Source organism: Pseudophryne corroboree, chromosome 7 (genome assembly GCF_028390025.1).
Source record: "Pseudophryne corroboree isolate aPseCor3 chromosome 7, aPseCor3.hap2, whole genome shotgun sequence".
Taxonomy (NCBI): Eukaryota; Metazoa; Chordata; class Amphibia; order Anura; family Myobatrachidae; genus Pseudophryne; species Pseudophryne corroboree.
This window is the reverse complement of record NC_086450.1, coordinates 38,543,405-38,561,629: the sequence shown is the minus strand read 5'-3', so window position 1 is coordinate 38,561,629 and position 18,225 is coordinate 38,543,405. Positions and strand designations below refer to the sequence as shown.

Here is an 18,225-nt window from a genome sequence, read left to right as displayed (position 1 = left end):
TTGCCAAAACAAGTGCACTCGGGCAAGCCTTGTGGGCGCTAGTTACCAGGTGCCAGCCTTTGTGTGCGACATTCAAAGGAAATATTACGACGTATACATATTGCGCAGGGCTTTACAGAAAATATCGTAGGGTGGGTACACACAAGAACGATCATTCGATAATCGTGAGACGATTTCCCTTCAACTTCCCGGGAGCTCCTGGACAAGCCTAGGCTCACGATTTGGCAAAAACGGGGCATTTGTGTCAAACGATTCTGACCCGACGCCGATCCGATGCATAGTAACATAGTATCTAAGGTTGAAAAAAGACAATTGTCCATCGAGTTCAACCTATTTGTGGTCTCCTATGCACGATTATTTTGTATAAAATTTTGACTGCCGTTACGTTTTACCCCTCTTTTTTATAATAACCATAGTGCGTGACTATGCACCATAACCCTGAATATCTTTATCCATTAGGAATTTATCTAACCCATACTTAAAGGTGTTGACTGAGTCGGCCATTACAACTCCCTCAGGCAGGGAATTCCAAACACGTATCGTCCTTACCGTAAAAAAGCCTTTACGCCGTATTGTGCGGAATCTCCTCTCCTCTAACCTGAGCGAGTGTCCACGAGTTCTCTGTGTTGATCTAACCAAAAACAGGTCCTGCGCAAGATCTGTATAATGTCCCCTTATATATTTGTAAATGTTGATCATGTCCCCTCTTAATCTCCTCTTTTCCAGTGTAAACATGCCTAGTCTTGCAAGCCTTTCCTCGTATTCCAGCGTCTCCATACCTTTAATTAGTTTGGTCGCCCGCCTTTGAACCTTTTCTAGCTCCAGGATATCCTTTTTGTAGTAAGGTGCCCAGAATTGTACACATGTTGGTACACAGAACACCAGGCGACCGTCTTGCCGATTTGCCGTTTACAGGAAATGCCACTCAAATGAAGCGGGTCGCACGGCGGTCGTACGATGCAAACACACACGATCAGCACGCGATAGGCACGCACTCGGAGGTCGGATTGAGGAATCTTGACTGCAGCGGTCTAGAGCTCCCAATTCGACATACGAACGTCGGGTACGCGCATCGTATCGGAATCGTCTGCAAAACAGGTACGAATCTGCACTTTTTCCATTAACTCGTGTCGAAATCGGCACTTTACACGATGTCATCCTGTTGTGTACCCATACTTAGTCTAAGAGCAGTGGTCTTCCAGAGTTTTATAAAAAAAATGTTGTATAAATAAAGCTGTATCTAGGGTGATGTACATTGTAGTATTTTATATAAATATATTATATACACATAAGATTCTGAGACTTCCACACACATGGTTGCTGCTAAAATTCTCTGAATGCAACTGTGAGTCCTTTTGGGAAGTTCCAGTGTTTATAAAAAATGATTGTTCTTTTATCCCGGTTATACCTTTTTGATACATCTATTTTTAACAAAAATTCAATTAGTACCACTTATGGATACAAAAGCCATTTAGTACATTCAGTTACCCCTGATGAAGTCGGGTAGACGAAACGCGTTGGGTCTGTCAGCCATGAGTTATTAACCCAGTCTGTGAAGACACTCCCTATTGAGCTCACACCTTGCTAAGGACCCCAGGAAATACCATTCTCCAGTGTACAGAGTACATCCATTTGAGTCTCCCTGGAAGAATTCTTACAAATTGTATTCAATCAATATAGCGCACTTGGGAATTGTGTTTTTTATATATATATATATATATATATATATAGACATTTATTTTTGCTTTTCACTTCTCACATGGTAGCGGATTAGCTGTTTCTGTCAATACAAAACTTTCATATGTGCTCAGATCTAGAGATGGGTGAATTCATCTGAATGATGTGCCGAAACTGTGCTGAAAGTTTGGCACTCACTAAAGAATCAGACGGCCCTGTTTATTATTATCCTTTATATGGCGCCACAAGGGTTCTGCAGCGCCTAAAAAAGTACTTAAATACACGAGCACACAGCAAAACAGTGAATTACAGTACAAGACAAAGGAATACAAGCACTTGGTTTATAAACATTGCTGCATCAGTGGTCATAGCACTCAAATAAGTATCAGGGTCGCGGAAAGCAGTGGTTAGGTGCCATTGAAGGGATCATGGAGTAGATGATAGTATTCGTAGGGAAGTCAAAGCACATGAGGGAAGAGGGCCCTGCTTGTGAGAGCTTACATTCTAAAGGGAGGGGTAGGCAGACAGGGGTGACACAGATGGAGTAGACAGTGGCATGGAACAGAATGAGAGAAGATGGTGAGAGCCTGATTGAAGTTTTATAGTGAGGTGGAGTGTCTGATTGGGAGTGGGAGAGAATTCCAGAGGTAGGGAGCACTATGGACAAAATATTGGTGGCAGGAATGAAAGGAAGTAATCAGTTGTCAGTAGAGGTGGCATTCATTTCAGGAGCGAAGAGGGCAAGCGGGAGTGTGAAGGGAGATAAGGTCAGAAATGTGAAGGGGACAGGAATGGGTGAGGGCTTTGTACGTGTTAGAAGCTTGAATTGGATTCTGAAGGGGAGCCAGTGTAGGACTTGTAGAAGGGAGGCAGACATAGGGGGTCATTCCGACCCAATCGATCGCTGCAGTTTATCGCAGCGAATTGCCGACACATGGCGGACGGCCAAAGGCCGTCGTTTCCCTGCGATCGCCTCTGCATGATGGACAGGCAGAGGCAGTCGGTGGGCGGGAGGGGGCAGCACGGCGGTGTTTGGCCACCGTCATGGGGGCGCGGTCTGACCAACGCAAGCGTGGCCGGACCATGCGGAGGCGGGCCGCAGTGGCCACGTGACGTCACACGCAGCCACTGCGGGCCGGGCAGCGACGAGTAGCTCCCGGCCAGCACGCTAAAGCTGCGCTGGCTGGGAGCTACTCTTGAAGTGCAAAGGCATCGCCGCTGTGCAATGCTTTTGTACTTCTGCAGGGGGAGGTGGAGGGTGGCGGGCCTGACATGTGAGGTGGACTAGCCCTGTGCTGGGCGTCCCCCCGCATGTCAGTGTGCCTGATCGTAGCTGTGCTAAATTTTGCAGGACTACGATCAGGTCTGAATTAGGCACATGGTTTTGCCCAACTGCTAACAAATTTGCTGCTGCGATCAACTCTGAATTACCCCCATAGTCTATGCTGCCTGCACATTTGATTTGGTGTTAGGAGCAGCCCAGTGTATATGCAGGCTTGCAGATCTTTGCAACATAAGTGTTACAGTAGTTCTTTAAATTAAATCATTTACTTGTTCTTGGTATCTACTGCCCCCTTTCCATAATAAGTACTACATTACTCTTCGGTTTACTTATTTTTGTGTGAATTAATACTTATAGTATTGTTCTACCCCTTTCATCAGCGACGTGTCACGGGGGGGCGCGCATACATCACAGGGGGCGCGCCGCACAACGTAAGGGGGCGTGAACTTGTGGCATGCCCCTATTAACATGGCGACGGTTACTGGGGGTGTGCCGCGAGTCCGGGGGCGTGGACTCGCGGCACGCCCCCATTTCCATGGAGACCATGGAAGCAGAGAGCCGGAGGCTGCACTATGCACGACCTTCCCGGCTCTCTGAATGACCAGTTCAGCCCACCTGCCCATCGGCCCTTCTGGCATGTGCCAGATGGCCAGTTCGGCCATGCCTTTCATTAATTTAATACTGCTAACATCGTGGCTAATTCAGACCTGATCGCTGCTGTGCGTGTTCACACAGCAGCGATCAGGCCTAAAGTGCGTATGCGCCGGCGCCGTAGTGCACCGGCGCATGGCAGACAGCCGACGGTTGTCTTAGCTCTGCGATCGCCTCTGCCTGATTGACAGGCAGAGGCGGTCACCGGGTGGGTAGGGGCGGCCGGCAGCGTTTGGCTGCCGTTTAGGGGGTGCGGTCCGGGCAACGCAGGCATGCCTGGACCGTTGAGGGGCGGGCCGCGGCGGCTGCGTGACGTCACATGCAGCCCCTGCGACCCAGGCAGCGATGAGTGGTTCCCTGCCAGGATAAACCAATGGCTGGGAGCTACTCCTACAGTACAAAAGCATTGCCGCCGTGCGATGCTTTTGTACTTGTATGATGGGGTAGGGCGTGATATGTGGGGGTGGCTATCCCTGTGCTGGGCGTCCCCCCCGCATGTCAGGGTAGCTGATCGTAGATGTGCTAAATTTAGCACATCTACGGTCAACTCTGAATCACCCCCATTGCTAGGTACCCCTTGGTTTACGCCTATCAGTAAATGAGGGTGGTATTCAGTATGCTGGCTGTTGGGATCCCGGCGCTCAGTATGCCGGGGCTGGAATCCCGACACCCGGTATACCGACACCTATTCTCCCTCTTGGGGGTCCACAACCCCCCTGGAGGGAGAACCGGCGGTCGGGATCCCGGCCGCCGGCATAACATACTAAACCCGTAAATGAATACTGCCGACATTACTCTTTGGTTTACCCCTATCAGTAAATGAATACTGCCGACATTACTCTTTGGTTTACCCCTATCAGTAAATGAATACTGCCGACATTACTGTTTGGTTTACCCCTATCAGTAAATGAATACTGCCGACATTACTCTTTGGTTTATCCCTATCAGTAAATTAATACTGCCGACATTACTCTTTGGTTTATCCCTATCAGTAAATGAATACTGCCGACATTACTCTTTGGTTTATCCCTATCAGTAAATGAATACTGCCGACATTACTCTTTGGTTTATCCCTATCAGTAAATGAATACTGCTGACATTACTGTTTGGTTTACCCCTATCAGTAAATGAATACTGTCGACATTACTCTTTGGTTTATCCCTATCAGTAAATGAATACTGCCGACATTACTCTTTGGTTTATCCCTATCAGTAAATGAATACTGCTGACATTACTCTTTGGTTTATCCCTATCAGTAAATGAATTCTGCCGACATTACTCTTTGGTTTATCCCTATCAGTAAAAGAATACTGCCGACATTACTCTTTGGTTTACCCCTATCAGTAAAAGAATACTGCCGACATTACTCTTCGGTTTACCCCTATCAGTAAATTAATACTGCCGACATTACTCTTTGGTTTATCCCTATCAGTAAATGAATACTGCCGACATTACTCTTTGGTTTATCCCTATCAGTAAATGAATACTGCCGACATTACTCTTTGGTTTATCCCTATCAGTAAATGAATACTGCCGACATTACTCTTTGGTTTATCCCTATCAGTAAATGAATACTGCCGACATTACTCTTTGGTTTACCCCTATCAGTAAATGAATACTGCCGACATTACTCTTCGGTTTACCCCTATCAGTAAATGAATACTGCCGACATTACTCTTTGGTTTATCCCTATTTATGTAACTCTTAAATATAGGCCCAGGTTTATCAAGCCTTGGAGAGTGATAAAGTGAAAGATGATAAAGTACCAACCAATCAGCTCCTAACTGCCATGTCACAGGCTTTGTTTGAAAAATGACAGTTATGAGCTGATTGGTTGGTGCTTTATCACAGTGCAATTTATCATTCTCCAAGGCTTGATAAATCTGGGCCATAGTTCTTAGCAGCTGCAAGTGCCACGCAACAACTGGAGTGACACCTGTTCCCACCACCAACATTAGGCACCATAAAACTAGTCTCCTATCACTATTCTTGGAGTAGGGGGTCCCCCTGATATAAAATATGTAGCATTCTACATTAAATGTAGACTTCCAGCAGTTTTAGCAGATTGTCAAGTAAAATAAATTAACTTTATACTTTAGTCTCTATTTGTAGAGATCAGAAATTGCGGAGCAATATTTTTTATACAGCTTCACCTAATATAGCCATGGGATGGCGTAATGTGTAGTCTGCCCGTGTCGTTGGCGCTGCTCATATCACACACAACACGTGACATGTGAGAACAATCTCTCTCTCTCTATATATATACTAGTTACCAGCCCATCAAAATTATGGAACAGCATAACAGTAACACTTGAATTGCTCCGTGGTACGCCATCTAGTGGCTGCCGGTGCGCACAACACTTGAATTCCTCCCATAGAGGTGAGAAGCTGCGTTAACCTTTTATTATATAGGCTATATATATTCCTAGGCACCTATGAAATGGTGAAATATTAACACAATATTATGTAGAAATTTTATATTGCAACAAAAGTTTTTCACTGCTCTTTATACAAGATTACAGACAGAGCCAAACGAGAAAAGTAAACTTATAGTTTGGTTGTAGCTGTTGTCACAATGCATATATTTATTATTATTATTATTATTATTATTATTATTATTATTATCCCAAAAAATATTTATTCACGAAAATAATCAATTACAAAAAACTGATAATCTCTCTCTCTCTCCCTCCATCTCTCCCCCCTTTCTGTCTCTCTCTCTACCCCTACTCTCTCACATCTCACACTCTCTCCCCTTTCTCCCTCTCTCTCTACCTACATCCCTCCCTATCTCCACATTCTGTCTCCCTGCCTCCTTCTCTCTCCCCTCTCTTTCTACCCCACTCTCACATCTTCACAATGTCACCCATTTCTCCCTCTCTCTCTCTCTCTCTCTCTCTCTACCTACATACCTCCCTATCTCCACATTCTCTCTCCCATCTCTGTCTCTCTACCCCACTCTGTCACATCTTCACACTGTCTCCCCTTTCTCCCTCTCTCTCTCTACCTCCATCCCTCCCTATCTCCACATTCTCTCCCCCTCCTTCTCTCTCCCCTCTGTCTCTCTACCCCCGCTCTCACATCTTCACACTGTCTCCCCTTTCTCCCTCTCTCTCTCCCTACCTCCATCCCTCCCTATCTCCACATTCTCTCCCCCTCCTTCTCTCTCCCCTCTGTCTCTCTACCCCCGCTCTCACATCTTCACACTGTCTCCCCTTTCTCCCTCTCTCTCTCCCTATCTCCACATTCTCTCCCCCTCCTTCTCTCTCCCCTCTGTCTCTCTACCCCCACTCTCACATCTTCACACTGTCTCCCCTTTCTCCCTCTCTCTCTCCCTACCTCCATCCCTCTCTATCTCCACATTCTCTCCCCCTCCTTCTCTCTCCCCTCTGTCTCTCTACCCCCACTCTCACATCTTCACACTGTCTCCCCTTTCTCCCTCTCTCTCTCCCTACCTCCATCCCTCTCTATCTCCACATTCTCTCCCCCTCCTTCTCTCTCCCCTCTGTCTCTCTACCCCCACTCTCACATCTTCACACTGTCTCCCCTTTCTCCCTCTCTCTCTCCCTACCTCCATCCCTCTCTATCTCCACATTCTCTCTCCCTCCTTCTCTCTCCCCTCTCTGTCTTTCTACGCCACTCTCACATCTTCGCACTGTCTCCCCTTTCTCCCTCTCTCTCTCTACCTCCATCCCTCCCTATCTCCACATTCCCTCTCCCTCCTTCTCTCTCCCCTCTGTCTCTCTACCCCCGCTCTCACATCTTTGCAATGTCTCCCTTTTCTCCCTCTCTCTCTCTCTCCCTACCTCCATCCCTCTCTATCTCCACATTCTCTCCCCCTCCTTCTCTCTCCCCTCTGTCTCTCTACCCCCACTCTCACATCTTCACACTGTCTCCCCTTTCTCCCTCTCTCTCTCCCTACCTCCATCCCTCTCTATCTCCACATTCTCTCTCCCTCCTCTCTCCCCTCTCTGTCTTTCTACGCCACTCTCACATCTTCGCACTGTCTCCCCTTTCTCCCTCTCTCTCTCCCTACCTCCATCCCTCCCTATCTCCACATTCTCTCCCCCTCCTTCTCTCTCCCCTCTGTCTCTCTACCCCCGCTCTCACATCTTCACACTGTCTCCCCTTTCTCCCTCTCTCTCTCCCTACCTCCATCCCTCCCTATCTCCACATTCTCTCCCCCTCCTTCTCTCTCCCCTCTGTCTCTCTACCCCCACTCTAACATCTTCACACTGTCTCCCCTTTCTCCCTCTCTCTCTCCCTACCTCCATCCCTCTCTATCTCCACATTCTCTCCCCCTCCTTCTCTCTCCCCTCTGTCTCTCTACCCCCACTCTCACATCTTCACACTGTCTCCCCTTTCTCCCTCTCTCTCTCCCTACCTCCATCCCTCTCTATCTCCACATTCTCTCCCCCTCCTTCTCTCTCCCCTCTGTCTATCTACCCCCACTCTCACATCTTCACACTGTCTCCCCTTTCTCCCTCTCTCTCTCCCTACCTCCATCCCTCTCTATCTCCACATTCTCTCTCCCTCCTTCTCTCTCCCCTCTCTGTCTTTCTACGCCACTCTCACATCTTCGCACTGTCTCCCCTTTCTCCCTCTCTCTCTCTACCTCCATCCCTCCCTATCTCCACATTCCCTCTCCCTCCTTCTCTCTCCCCTCTGTCTCTCTACCCCCGCTCTCACATCTTTGCAATGTCTCCCTTTTATCCCTCTCTCTCTCTCTCCCTACCTCCATCCCTCTCTATCTCCGCATTCTCTCTCCCTCCTCTCTCCCCTCTCTGTCTTTCTACGCCACTCTCACATCTTCGCACTGTCTCCCCTTTCTCCCTCTCTCTCTACCTCCATCCCTCCCTATCTCCACATTCTCTCTCTCTCTCCTTCTCTCTCCCCTCTCTGTCTTTCTACGCCACTCTCACATCTTCACACTGTCTCCCCTTTCTCCCTCTCTCTCTCTACCTACATCCCTCCCTATCTCCACATTCCCTCTCCCTCCTTCTCTCTCCCCTCTGTCTCTCTACCACCGCTCTCACATCTTTGCAATGTCTCCCTTTTCTCCCTCTTTCTCTCCCTACCTCCATCCCTCCCTATCTCCACATTCTCTCTCCCTCCTTCTCTCTCCCCTCTGTCTCTCTACCCCCACTCTCACATCTTCACACTGTCTCCCCTTTCTCCCTCTCTCTCTCCCTACCTCCATCCCTCTCTATCTCCACATTCTCTCTCCCTCCTTCTCTCTCCCCTCTCTGTCTTTCTACGCCACTCTCACATCTTCGCACTGTCTCCCCTTTCTCCCTCTCTCTCTCTACCTCCATCCCTCCCTATCTCCACATTCCCTCTCCCTCCTTCTCTCTCCCCTCTGTCTCTCTACCCCCGCTCTCACATCTTTGCAATGTCTCCCTTTTCTCCCTCTCTCTCTCTCTCCCTACCTCCATCCCTCTCTATCTCCACATTCTCTCCCCCTCCTTCTCTCTCCCCTCTGTCTCTCTACCCCCACTCTCACATCTTCACACTGTCTCCCCTTTCTCCCTCTCTCTCTCCCTACCTCCATCCCTCTCTATCTCCACATTCTCTCTCCCTCCTCTCTCCCCTCTCTGTCTTTCTACGCCACTCTCACATCTTCGCACTGTCTCCCCTTTCTCCCTCTCTCTCTCCCTACCTCCATCCCTCCCTATCTCCACATTCTCTCCCCCTCCTTCTCTCTCCCCTCTGTCTCTCTACCCCCGCTCTCACATCTTCACACTGTCTCCCCTTTCTCCCTCTCTCTCTCCCTACCTCCATCCCTCCCTATCTCCACATTCTCTCCCCCTCCTTCTCTCTCCCCTCTGTCTCTCTACCCCCACTCTAACATCTTCACACTGTCTCCCCTTTCTCCCTCTCTCTCTCCCTACCTCCATCCCTCTCTATCTCCACATTCTCTCCCCCTCCTTCTCTCTCCCCTCTGTCTCTCTACCCCCACTCTCACATCTTCACACTGTCTCCCCTTTCTCCCTCTCTCTCTCCCTACCTCCATCCCTCTCTATCTCCACATTCTCTCCCCCTCCTTCTCTCTCCCCTCTGTCTCTCTACCCCCACTCTCACATCTTCACACTGTCTCCCCTTTCTCCCTCTCTCTCTCCCTACCTCCATCCCTCTCTATCTCCACATTCTCTCTCCCTCCTTCTCTCTCCCCTCTCTGTCTTTCTACGCCACTCTCACATCTTCGCACTGTCTCCCCTTTCTCCCTCTCTCTCTCTACCTCCATCCCTCCCTATCTCCACATTCCCTCTCCCTCCTTCTCTCTCCCCTCTGTCTCTCTACCCCCGCTCTCACATCTTTGCAATGTCTCCCTTTTCTCCCTCTCTCTCTCTCTCCCTACCTCCATCCCTCTCTATCTCCACATTCTCTCTCCCTCCTCTCTCCCCTCTCTGTCTTTCTACGCCACTCTCACATCTTCGCACTGTCTCCCCTTTCTCCCTCTCTCTCTACCTCCATCCCTCCCTATCTCCACATTCTCTCTCTCTCTCCTTCTCTCTCCCCTCTCTGTCTTTCTACGCCACTCTCACATCTTCACACTGTCTCCCCTTTCTCCCTCTCTCTCTACCTACATCCCTCCCTATCTCCACATTCCCTCTCCCTCCTTCTCTCTCCCCTCTGTCTCTCTACCACCGCTCTCACATCTTTGCAATGTCTCCCTTTTCTCCCTCTTTCTCTCCCTACCTCCATCCCTCCCTATCTCCACATTCCCTCTCCCCTCTCTGTCTCTCTACCCCACTCTCTGTCACATCTTCACACTGTCTCCCCTTTCTCCCTCTCTCCCTACCTCCATTCCTCTCTATCTCCACATTTCCTCTCCCCTCTCTGTCTCTCTACCCCACTCTCTGTCACATCTTCACACTGTCTCCCCTTTCTCCCTCTCTCCCTACCTCCATCCCTCTCTATCTCCACATTTCCTCTCCCCTCTCTGTCTCTCTACCCCACTCTCTGTCACATCTTCACACTGTCTCCCCTTTCTCCCTCTCTCCCTACCTCCATTCCTCTCTATCTCCACATTCTCTCTCCCTCCTTCTCTCTCCCCTCTCTGTTTTTCTACGCCACTCTCACATCTTCGCACTGTCACCCCTTTCTCCCTCTCTCTCTCTACCTCCATCCCTCCCTATCTCCACATTCTCTTTCCCCTCTCTGTCTCTCTACCCCACTCTCTGTCACATCTTCACACTGTCTCCCCTTTCTCCCTCTCTCTCTACCTCCATCCCTAGCTATCTCTACATTCTCTCTCCCTCCTTCTCTCTCCCCTCTGTCTCGCTAGCTCTTCTCTCTCACACATCTTTGCACTGTCTCCCTCTCTCCCTACCTCCATCCCTCCCTATCTCCACATTCTCTCTCTCCCCTCTCTGTCTCTCTACCCCTACTCTCTCTCTCACATGTTTGTACTGTCTCCCCTTTCTGTCTCTCTCCCTCTCTCTTTTTGCTCTTGTTGCCTTTCCCTGTGCTAAGATGTACTAATAAGTGACCTGGAATGTTTTACCAAGTAGATAAGTTTGTGCTATTTAGGAAAATTGAATGTAAACATCTTAAATATACTTAGTTGAAAATTACCCTTCTGTATAAACCTCACAGAAAGCTCCTAAGTACAGTGCTCGCTCCCTGTTCCGATGAACGCTCTTTTTGTCTCTTGCAGTACTGCTGCTTTTAGACTGAATAATACCTTCTGTAAATGGTACATTTTTCTCCGTGTGGTTCTGACCAAAATTATAGTGACTCCCCATCCTGGAATCAGATCTGGGGTTTTTCTCTCTCTTGTGTTTCTCTTTAAACCCTCCTGTAAATATCGCCTCAGCCTGTAATTAAAGAGAGCCCTTTTTAATCCGCAGGTTTTCAAGTTCCAATTAAATGGTGCCACTTAAGTGTGAGGTCTTTATGGAATTTGTAATATAGGCTTAATAATTAATAAGCACCAGTAATTGTAACAACCCTTCCTAGTAATAATAGACTGCTGTGGAAACCACAAATATGTTCTTAGCTGCCTGGTTTACATAAACTGAAGGCACTCATCCGTGCAACACCTTTTACACTCTCAGGTCAAACAAACTATCTTTCATAGCCTTTGTCCAACATAATCTTGGTCTTTTAGTGTCAGTGCAATACTCTCCTGACTGGGTCTCACTATGGGGTATATGCCGAATTGCGGCAATTTTTCGCCCGTTTTTTAATTCGACACAATTCAACCGTCGAATTCCGGCAGGTGGGTGCCGGAATTCGACATATTCAATAAAAAACGAATTCGACAGTCCCGCTGTCGAAAAACGGCCGATTTGACGGATTTTGATCCGATTTTTAAAAATGGTCAAAAAACGGTAAAAAACCCGAAATAAAAATTGCGTGGGGTCCCCCCTCCTAAGCATAACCAGCCTCGGGCTCTTTGAGCCGGTCCTGGTTGCCAAAATACGGGGGGGAAAATGACAGGGGATCCCCCGTATTTTAACAACCAGCACCGGGCTCTGCGCCTGGTCCTGGTGCAAAAAATACGGGGGACAAAAAGAGTAGGGGTCCCCCGTATTTTTGAAACCAGCACCGGGCTCCACTAGCTGGACAGATAATGCCACAGCCGGGGGTCACTTTTATACAGCGCCCTGCGGCCGTGGCATTAAATATCCAACTAGTCACCCCTGCCGGGGTACCCTGGAGGAGTGGGGACCCCTTCAATCAAGGGGTCCCCCCCAGCCACCCAAGGGCCAGGGATGAAGCCCGAGGCTGTCCCCCCATCCAAGGGCTGCGGATGGGGAGCTGATAGCCTTGAGTAAAATGTAAGAATATTGTTTTTTTTTGCAGAAGAACTACAAGTCCCAGCAAGCCTCCCCGCAAGCCGGTACTTGGAGAACCACAAGTACCAGCATGCGGGGGGGAAATGGGCCCGCTGGTACCTGTAGTTCTACTGCAAAAAAAATACCCAAATAAAAACAGGACACAGACACCGTGAAAATACAACTTTCTTTCATACATGCAGACACACATACTTACCTATGTTGACACGCCGACTCTGGCCTCGTCTCCAATGTCGACGTCCGGGGTACCTGAAAATAAAATTATGCTCACCTGATCCAGTGTCCTGGTCTTTTATTATAATCCACGTACTTGGCAAAAAAACATCGCATTAACCCGAACCAGACGGACTGAAAGGGGTCCCATGTTTACATATGGGACCCCTTTCCCCTACTCTTTTTGTCCCCCGTATTTTTTGCACCAGGACCAGTCGCAGAGCCCGATGCTGGTTGTTAAAATACGGGGGATCCCCTGTAATTTCCCCCCCGTATTTTGGCAACCAGGACCGTCTCAAAGAGCCCGAGGCTGGTTATGCTTAGGAGGGGGGATCCCACGCATTTTTTTTTCTGAATTTTACCGCATTACATAAAAAAAAAAAAATATATATATATTTTTAAAAATATATAAATAATACTTGTGCCTCCTAAATAGACAAACCAAGTACCTAATCCCTTCTAATATAAATAGATATGCTATTACCAATAAAAAAAACACAAAAAAAACATGTTTTTAAAATTTTTTATTAGATTCCGCCAGCAAAGTGTGGCGGATTGAAAATGACGAATTTACTGTCTAAAAGCACTGTTGTCGAATTTACAATCTTCAATTGAATATACTTTTGTCGAATTGCCGCATTTGTACCATTGCAGAAATGTCGAATTTGACAAATGTCGAATTTCAAAAAGTCGAATTTGGAATGGCCGTTTTTTGGGCGAAAAGTACTGTATTGCATTGTCGAATTTTTTTTTTGCCGAAAATGTCCCGTTTTTTTACATTTTCGGGAATTCGACCGCAATTGCATATACCCCTATGAGTGCAATACTCTGCTGACTAGGTCTCACTGTGAGCACAATACTCTGCTGACTAGGTCTCACTGTCAGTGCAATACTCTGCTGACTTGTTCTCTGGGCCAGTGGTGTGTGTGTGTGGGGTTAATTCGGATTAGAGAGAGGTTTGCAAAGCTTAAAGCAAGTCACCCTTTGCAGCTATATACTGTATATACTGTATGCAGTCTACAACATCTCTTTACATTGCTACCCTACGCTTTGGCCTCCTGTAAGTCTGTGTTGTCAATACAGCATTGTTGACATGAAAACACAGTAAAACTTACCCCAAACAGATGTATTATTATATATATATATATATATATATATATCGTCAAAATGTATAACTGTGCGCTCATGTGGATCAAATAGAATCTGTAATAAAATATTAAAATATTTTCTTATAATTAAAATATTTTCACATGCATTCCTCATGTGGCAGCTGATAACAAATTATGGCGATTAGAATGTGTAAAAAATAGAAGTAGTCAGCGCCTAATAATGCCCAGAAAATGACGATGGGGACATAGAATGAAATTTAGTGAAAAAAATGGGACAAGCACTTATCTCAGATAGGAATCTTCGGTCCTCAGACCAATATCATCACAGTGATATGCAAAAAATATTAGTCTGAAGACCGAAGATTCCTATCTGAGATAAGTGCTTATCCCATTTTTTTCACTAAATTTCATTCTATGTCCCCACCGTCATTTTCTGGGCATTATTAGGCGCTGATTACTTCTATTTTTACACACACATATATATATATATATATATATATATATATATATAGAATTGAAGACCACGGCGCTCGGGTGCAGTTTATGTGGTAATAGTGCACAATAAAAAAGTATTATTTTAAAATTATAGTAAAACGTAGTGAGTATATTAAAAAAGATTTAAAAGGAAGATACGTGAGGTAAAAAATCCCTATTTCATATAAAAGCACTTCTCAATAAATTAATAGAGCGGCAGCTTGTAATATATATAAATATGCTTGGCATGCATATAGAATTTGTTGCAAGAATTGGAAAAACAAGCGCCCAAGAGTGAAGTTATTTGGGTTAGGGAAAATGAAGGTATAAAAAACGTATGATAAGGATTGATTCATTGATGAAGTCCTGTTGCTGACGGACGAAACGCGTTGGGAGTACCTGCAGACATCCCCTCTTGATGGACAGATAAGCCTAAAACTATTTTAAATCCTGTACGCATGCATTTCAGTCATTTCATGGACAGATAAGCCTGATTTAATTTTTATCTTGTACGCATGCTATACAGCTATTTTTATGTGTGTTTTACTGTTTTTATGTGATTATGTTATTAAAAACTTGTTTGTATTTTTAATCCATATACTGCTCAGGCTATAAATTGTTGCTATATGGGAATAAGCTAAGTTCCCTAATAAGGCCTGTGAAAGCAAACAGTAACATAATATGTAACATAAACGGTACACACTATGTTAGTTTTTTCTGTTTTATCCACATGTTCTTAATCCTCAAAAAGACCACCACTTGAGTCAAGTCTTTACCTGCCAGATAAGTTTTTTGAATCAATCCTTATCATACGTTTTTTATACCTTCATTTTCCCTAACCCAAATAACTTCACTCTTGGGCGCTTGTTTTTCCAATTCTTGCAATATATATATATATAGTGCAAAAGACCGGCACTCCGAATAATGTAGACACCTACCGCGGTGCTCTTCCCAAACAGCTTTATGTATGTAGAGAAAAAGAGGCAGTCCAGCGGATTTGTGTAAGAAATCACAGCAACAGCAGATTGCAGTTTGAAACAGCGACGTTTCGGATGTTACTGCTTTATCAAGCCAAACAGCTGTATATGGTTGTTTATTTAGTTAATAAATATGTGTCATACATACTGTGATATGTACATGGTTAATGCTGTATAACTCAACAAGTCAATATGTGGAATAATGTACTGTAAACGATATAGAAAATATAGAAATCAATATTTTATATATATATATATACATACAATTAATAATAATAAAAATATATTATTATTATTAATAATAATAATAATAGTAATAATAATAATAATAATAATAACTATGATAAGATATTAGAGTTTAATGGTATAAATTAATAATAATAATAATAATAATAACTATGATATTAGAGTTTAATGGTATAAATTAATAATAAGAATAATAAGAATAAGAAGAATAACTATGATAAGATATTAGAGTTTAATGGTATAAATTAATAATAATAATAATAATAATAATAATAATAACTATGATATTAGAGTTTAATGGTATAAATTAATAATAATAATAATAATAATAATAATAATAATAATAACTATGATAAGATATTAGAGTTTAATGGTATAAATTAATAATAATAATAATAATAATAATAATAATAATAACTATGATATTAGAGTTTAATGGTATAAATTAATAATAATAATAATAATAATAATAACTATGATAAGATATTAGAGTTTAATGGTATAAAATAATAATAATAATAATAATAATAATAATAATAACTATGATAAGATATTAGAGTTTAATGGTATAAATTAATAATAATAATAATAATAATAATAATAACTATGATAAGATATTAGAGTTTAATGGTATAAATGACTATAAAAAAGTGACACCGCATGTAATTGAATGCAGGGCCACCTATAACAGTTATGGACCTCCAGACAGGCTGTGATCCACGGCCCATCTCAGTATCTAATTAATAAATGTATACTTGAACAATAATTGTATAACATTTTAATGTCAGTAGAGGGAAGAAATGCAACAAAACATAACATTATAACCTGACTGGGCCCCGAGATACTTATCAGAGATACTGATATGTGTCCAACTGCCCACCCCCCTTCTATGCCCACCCCCTTCTATGCCCACCCTCCTATGCCCACCCCCTTCTATGTCCACCCTCCTTCTATGCCAACCCCCCTTCTATGCCCACCCTCTGCCCACCCTCCTTCTATGCCCACCCCCCTCCTATGCCCACCCTCCTTCTATGCCCACCCCCTTCTATGCCCACCCTCCTTCTATGCCCACCCCCCTTCTATGCCCACCCTCCTTCTATGCCCACCCCCCTTCTATTAGCAGGATTAGATGTATTTGAATTAGAGATGAGCGGGTTCGGTTTAACTCGGATTTACTAGGTTCTCAAAACTGTTTCTTATTGGCTCACGGACGTCACGTGTTTTGGATAGCCAATAAGAAATATCCGGATAAAACCGAACTGGCGTTAATTCTGGCGTTACATTCGAACCCGCTCATCTCTAATTTGAATTAGGTAAAGACCTCAAACATATGAAACATCGACCTTCAGAAGGTTGAAATTCAGAATGCCGACATACAGCTTTTTACATTTTTTAGCCTTACCTTAACCTTAGACCTAGCCCTAAATCTAAGCCTAACCCTAACCCTTATCCTAACCCTAAATATAACACAGAAATGTATTGTTGACATTTTGGTGTCGTTATGTTTAATGTCGACATTACAACCATTTTGACCATATGTCCATATCAACATTCTGAAAGTTTATATTCGGAACATGTTGACGTTCTGACCGGATACACTCAGGAGAGCAAAGGGCATATGTGTTCCATAAAGAACCAGCGAGATCTCCATGTTATAAAGCCTACAAGCCCGCTCCCCGTTCCGTGTACCAACGTTTGTTTGCAGTTTGTTTCCAGACTGCGTTTGTGCAAAGCGCCAGAAATTCTAACAGAAACATTTTCCTCTACAGGAATCATTAAAATCGGTCGCTGGAACCCTCTGCCCCTCAGTTACGTCACAGACGCCCCCGATGTGACGGTGTCGGACATGTTGCAGGATGTCTACCACGTGGTGACACTGAAGATTCAGCTACAGAGGTGGGCAGTCATATTTTAGGTTATCAGCAGATTGATCTGTGATACAATGTTCTGCACTTATTAATAGACTAGAAGGTTAATTTAGAATCTAAAATGTAAGCTCTTTTTTTTTTTTCTATTCGGGATTTTTTTTAAAAATTTGGTATTAAAAATATTGCAGCTTCCATAAATGAGCTCCTGTCCTCTGCGCCAGCCTCACATCTACAGTGCGCTCTGATCTGGTTTACGTACATATCTGATGGTTTGCGCATGTGCCCCCTGATTGACATGCCGCGTAGTTTTGGGGGTGGCGACCGGGACCGTTAAACAGAATGGGGCGTGACGCGTACCCAGCCCAGGGTGACGTCGCAGACTTCCCGGACCTGTCCGAGGGGTTTTGACAAAATAACCTGACAAAATATGCCCTTAAAGTAGGGTTCTGCATTCCATAATCAGATCTTGGGGTAAATTTACGAACATGGGAGTTCTATTTAAGATGAGATGTTGCCCATAGCAACCAATCAGATTCCACGTATTACCTTCTGGGAGGTGCTAGATAAGTGAGAAGTAGAATTTGATTGGTTGCTATGGGCAACATCCCATCTTCAATAGAACTCCCATCTTAGTAAATTTACCCCCTTGTCTTTTTATTTAGTTCTCTTTGTCAGTACATTTAGGCCTTAGATTTATCAAGCCTTGGAGAGTAATACATTGCACAGGGATAAAGTGCCAACCAACCAGCTCCTAACTGCCATGTTACAGGCTGTGTTCGAAAGATGACAATTAGACAATTAGGAGCTGACTGGTTGGTACTTTATCCTCGTGCTATTTATCTCTCTAGTCTTGATAAATCTGGGCCTTAGTCAAAATGTGAAGAGTAGATAAAACGTGTTTTGTGCACCCGGCATTATGTGATC

At 44.7% G+C, this 18,225-nt stretch overlaps 1 protein-coding gene across 4 annotated transcripts in view; it reads left to right on the top strand.

Annotated features, from left to right (window-relative positions):
* The window catches only part of SATB2 (SATB homeobox 2), a 229,436-nt gene that overhangs the window by 71,597 nt on the left and 139,614 nt on the right, over positions 1-18,225 (top strand). For all 4 annotated transcript variants that reach the window (XM_063933041.1, XM_063933039.1, XM_063933040.1 and 1 more), the window contains exon 4: positions 17,203-17,329. In XM_063933041.1, coding sequence (XP_063789111.1) covers positions 17,203-17,329 — 127 coding nt within the window. The remainder of the gene's footprint in view (positions 1-17,202; positions 17,330-18,225) is intronic.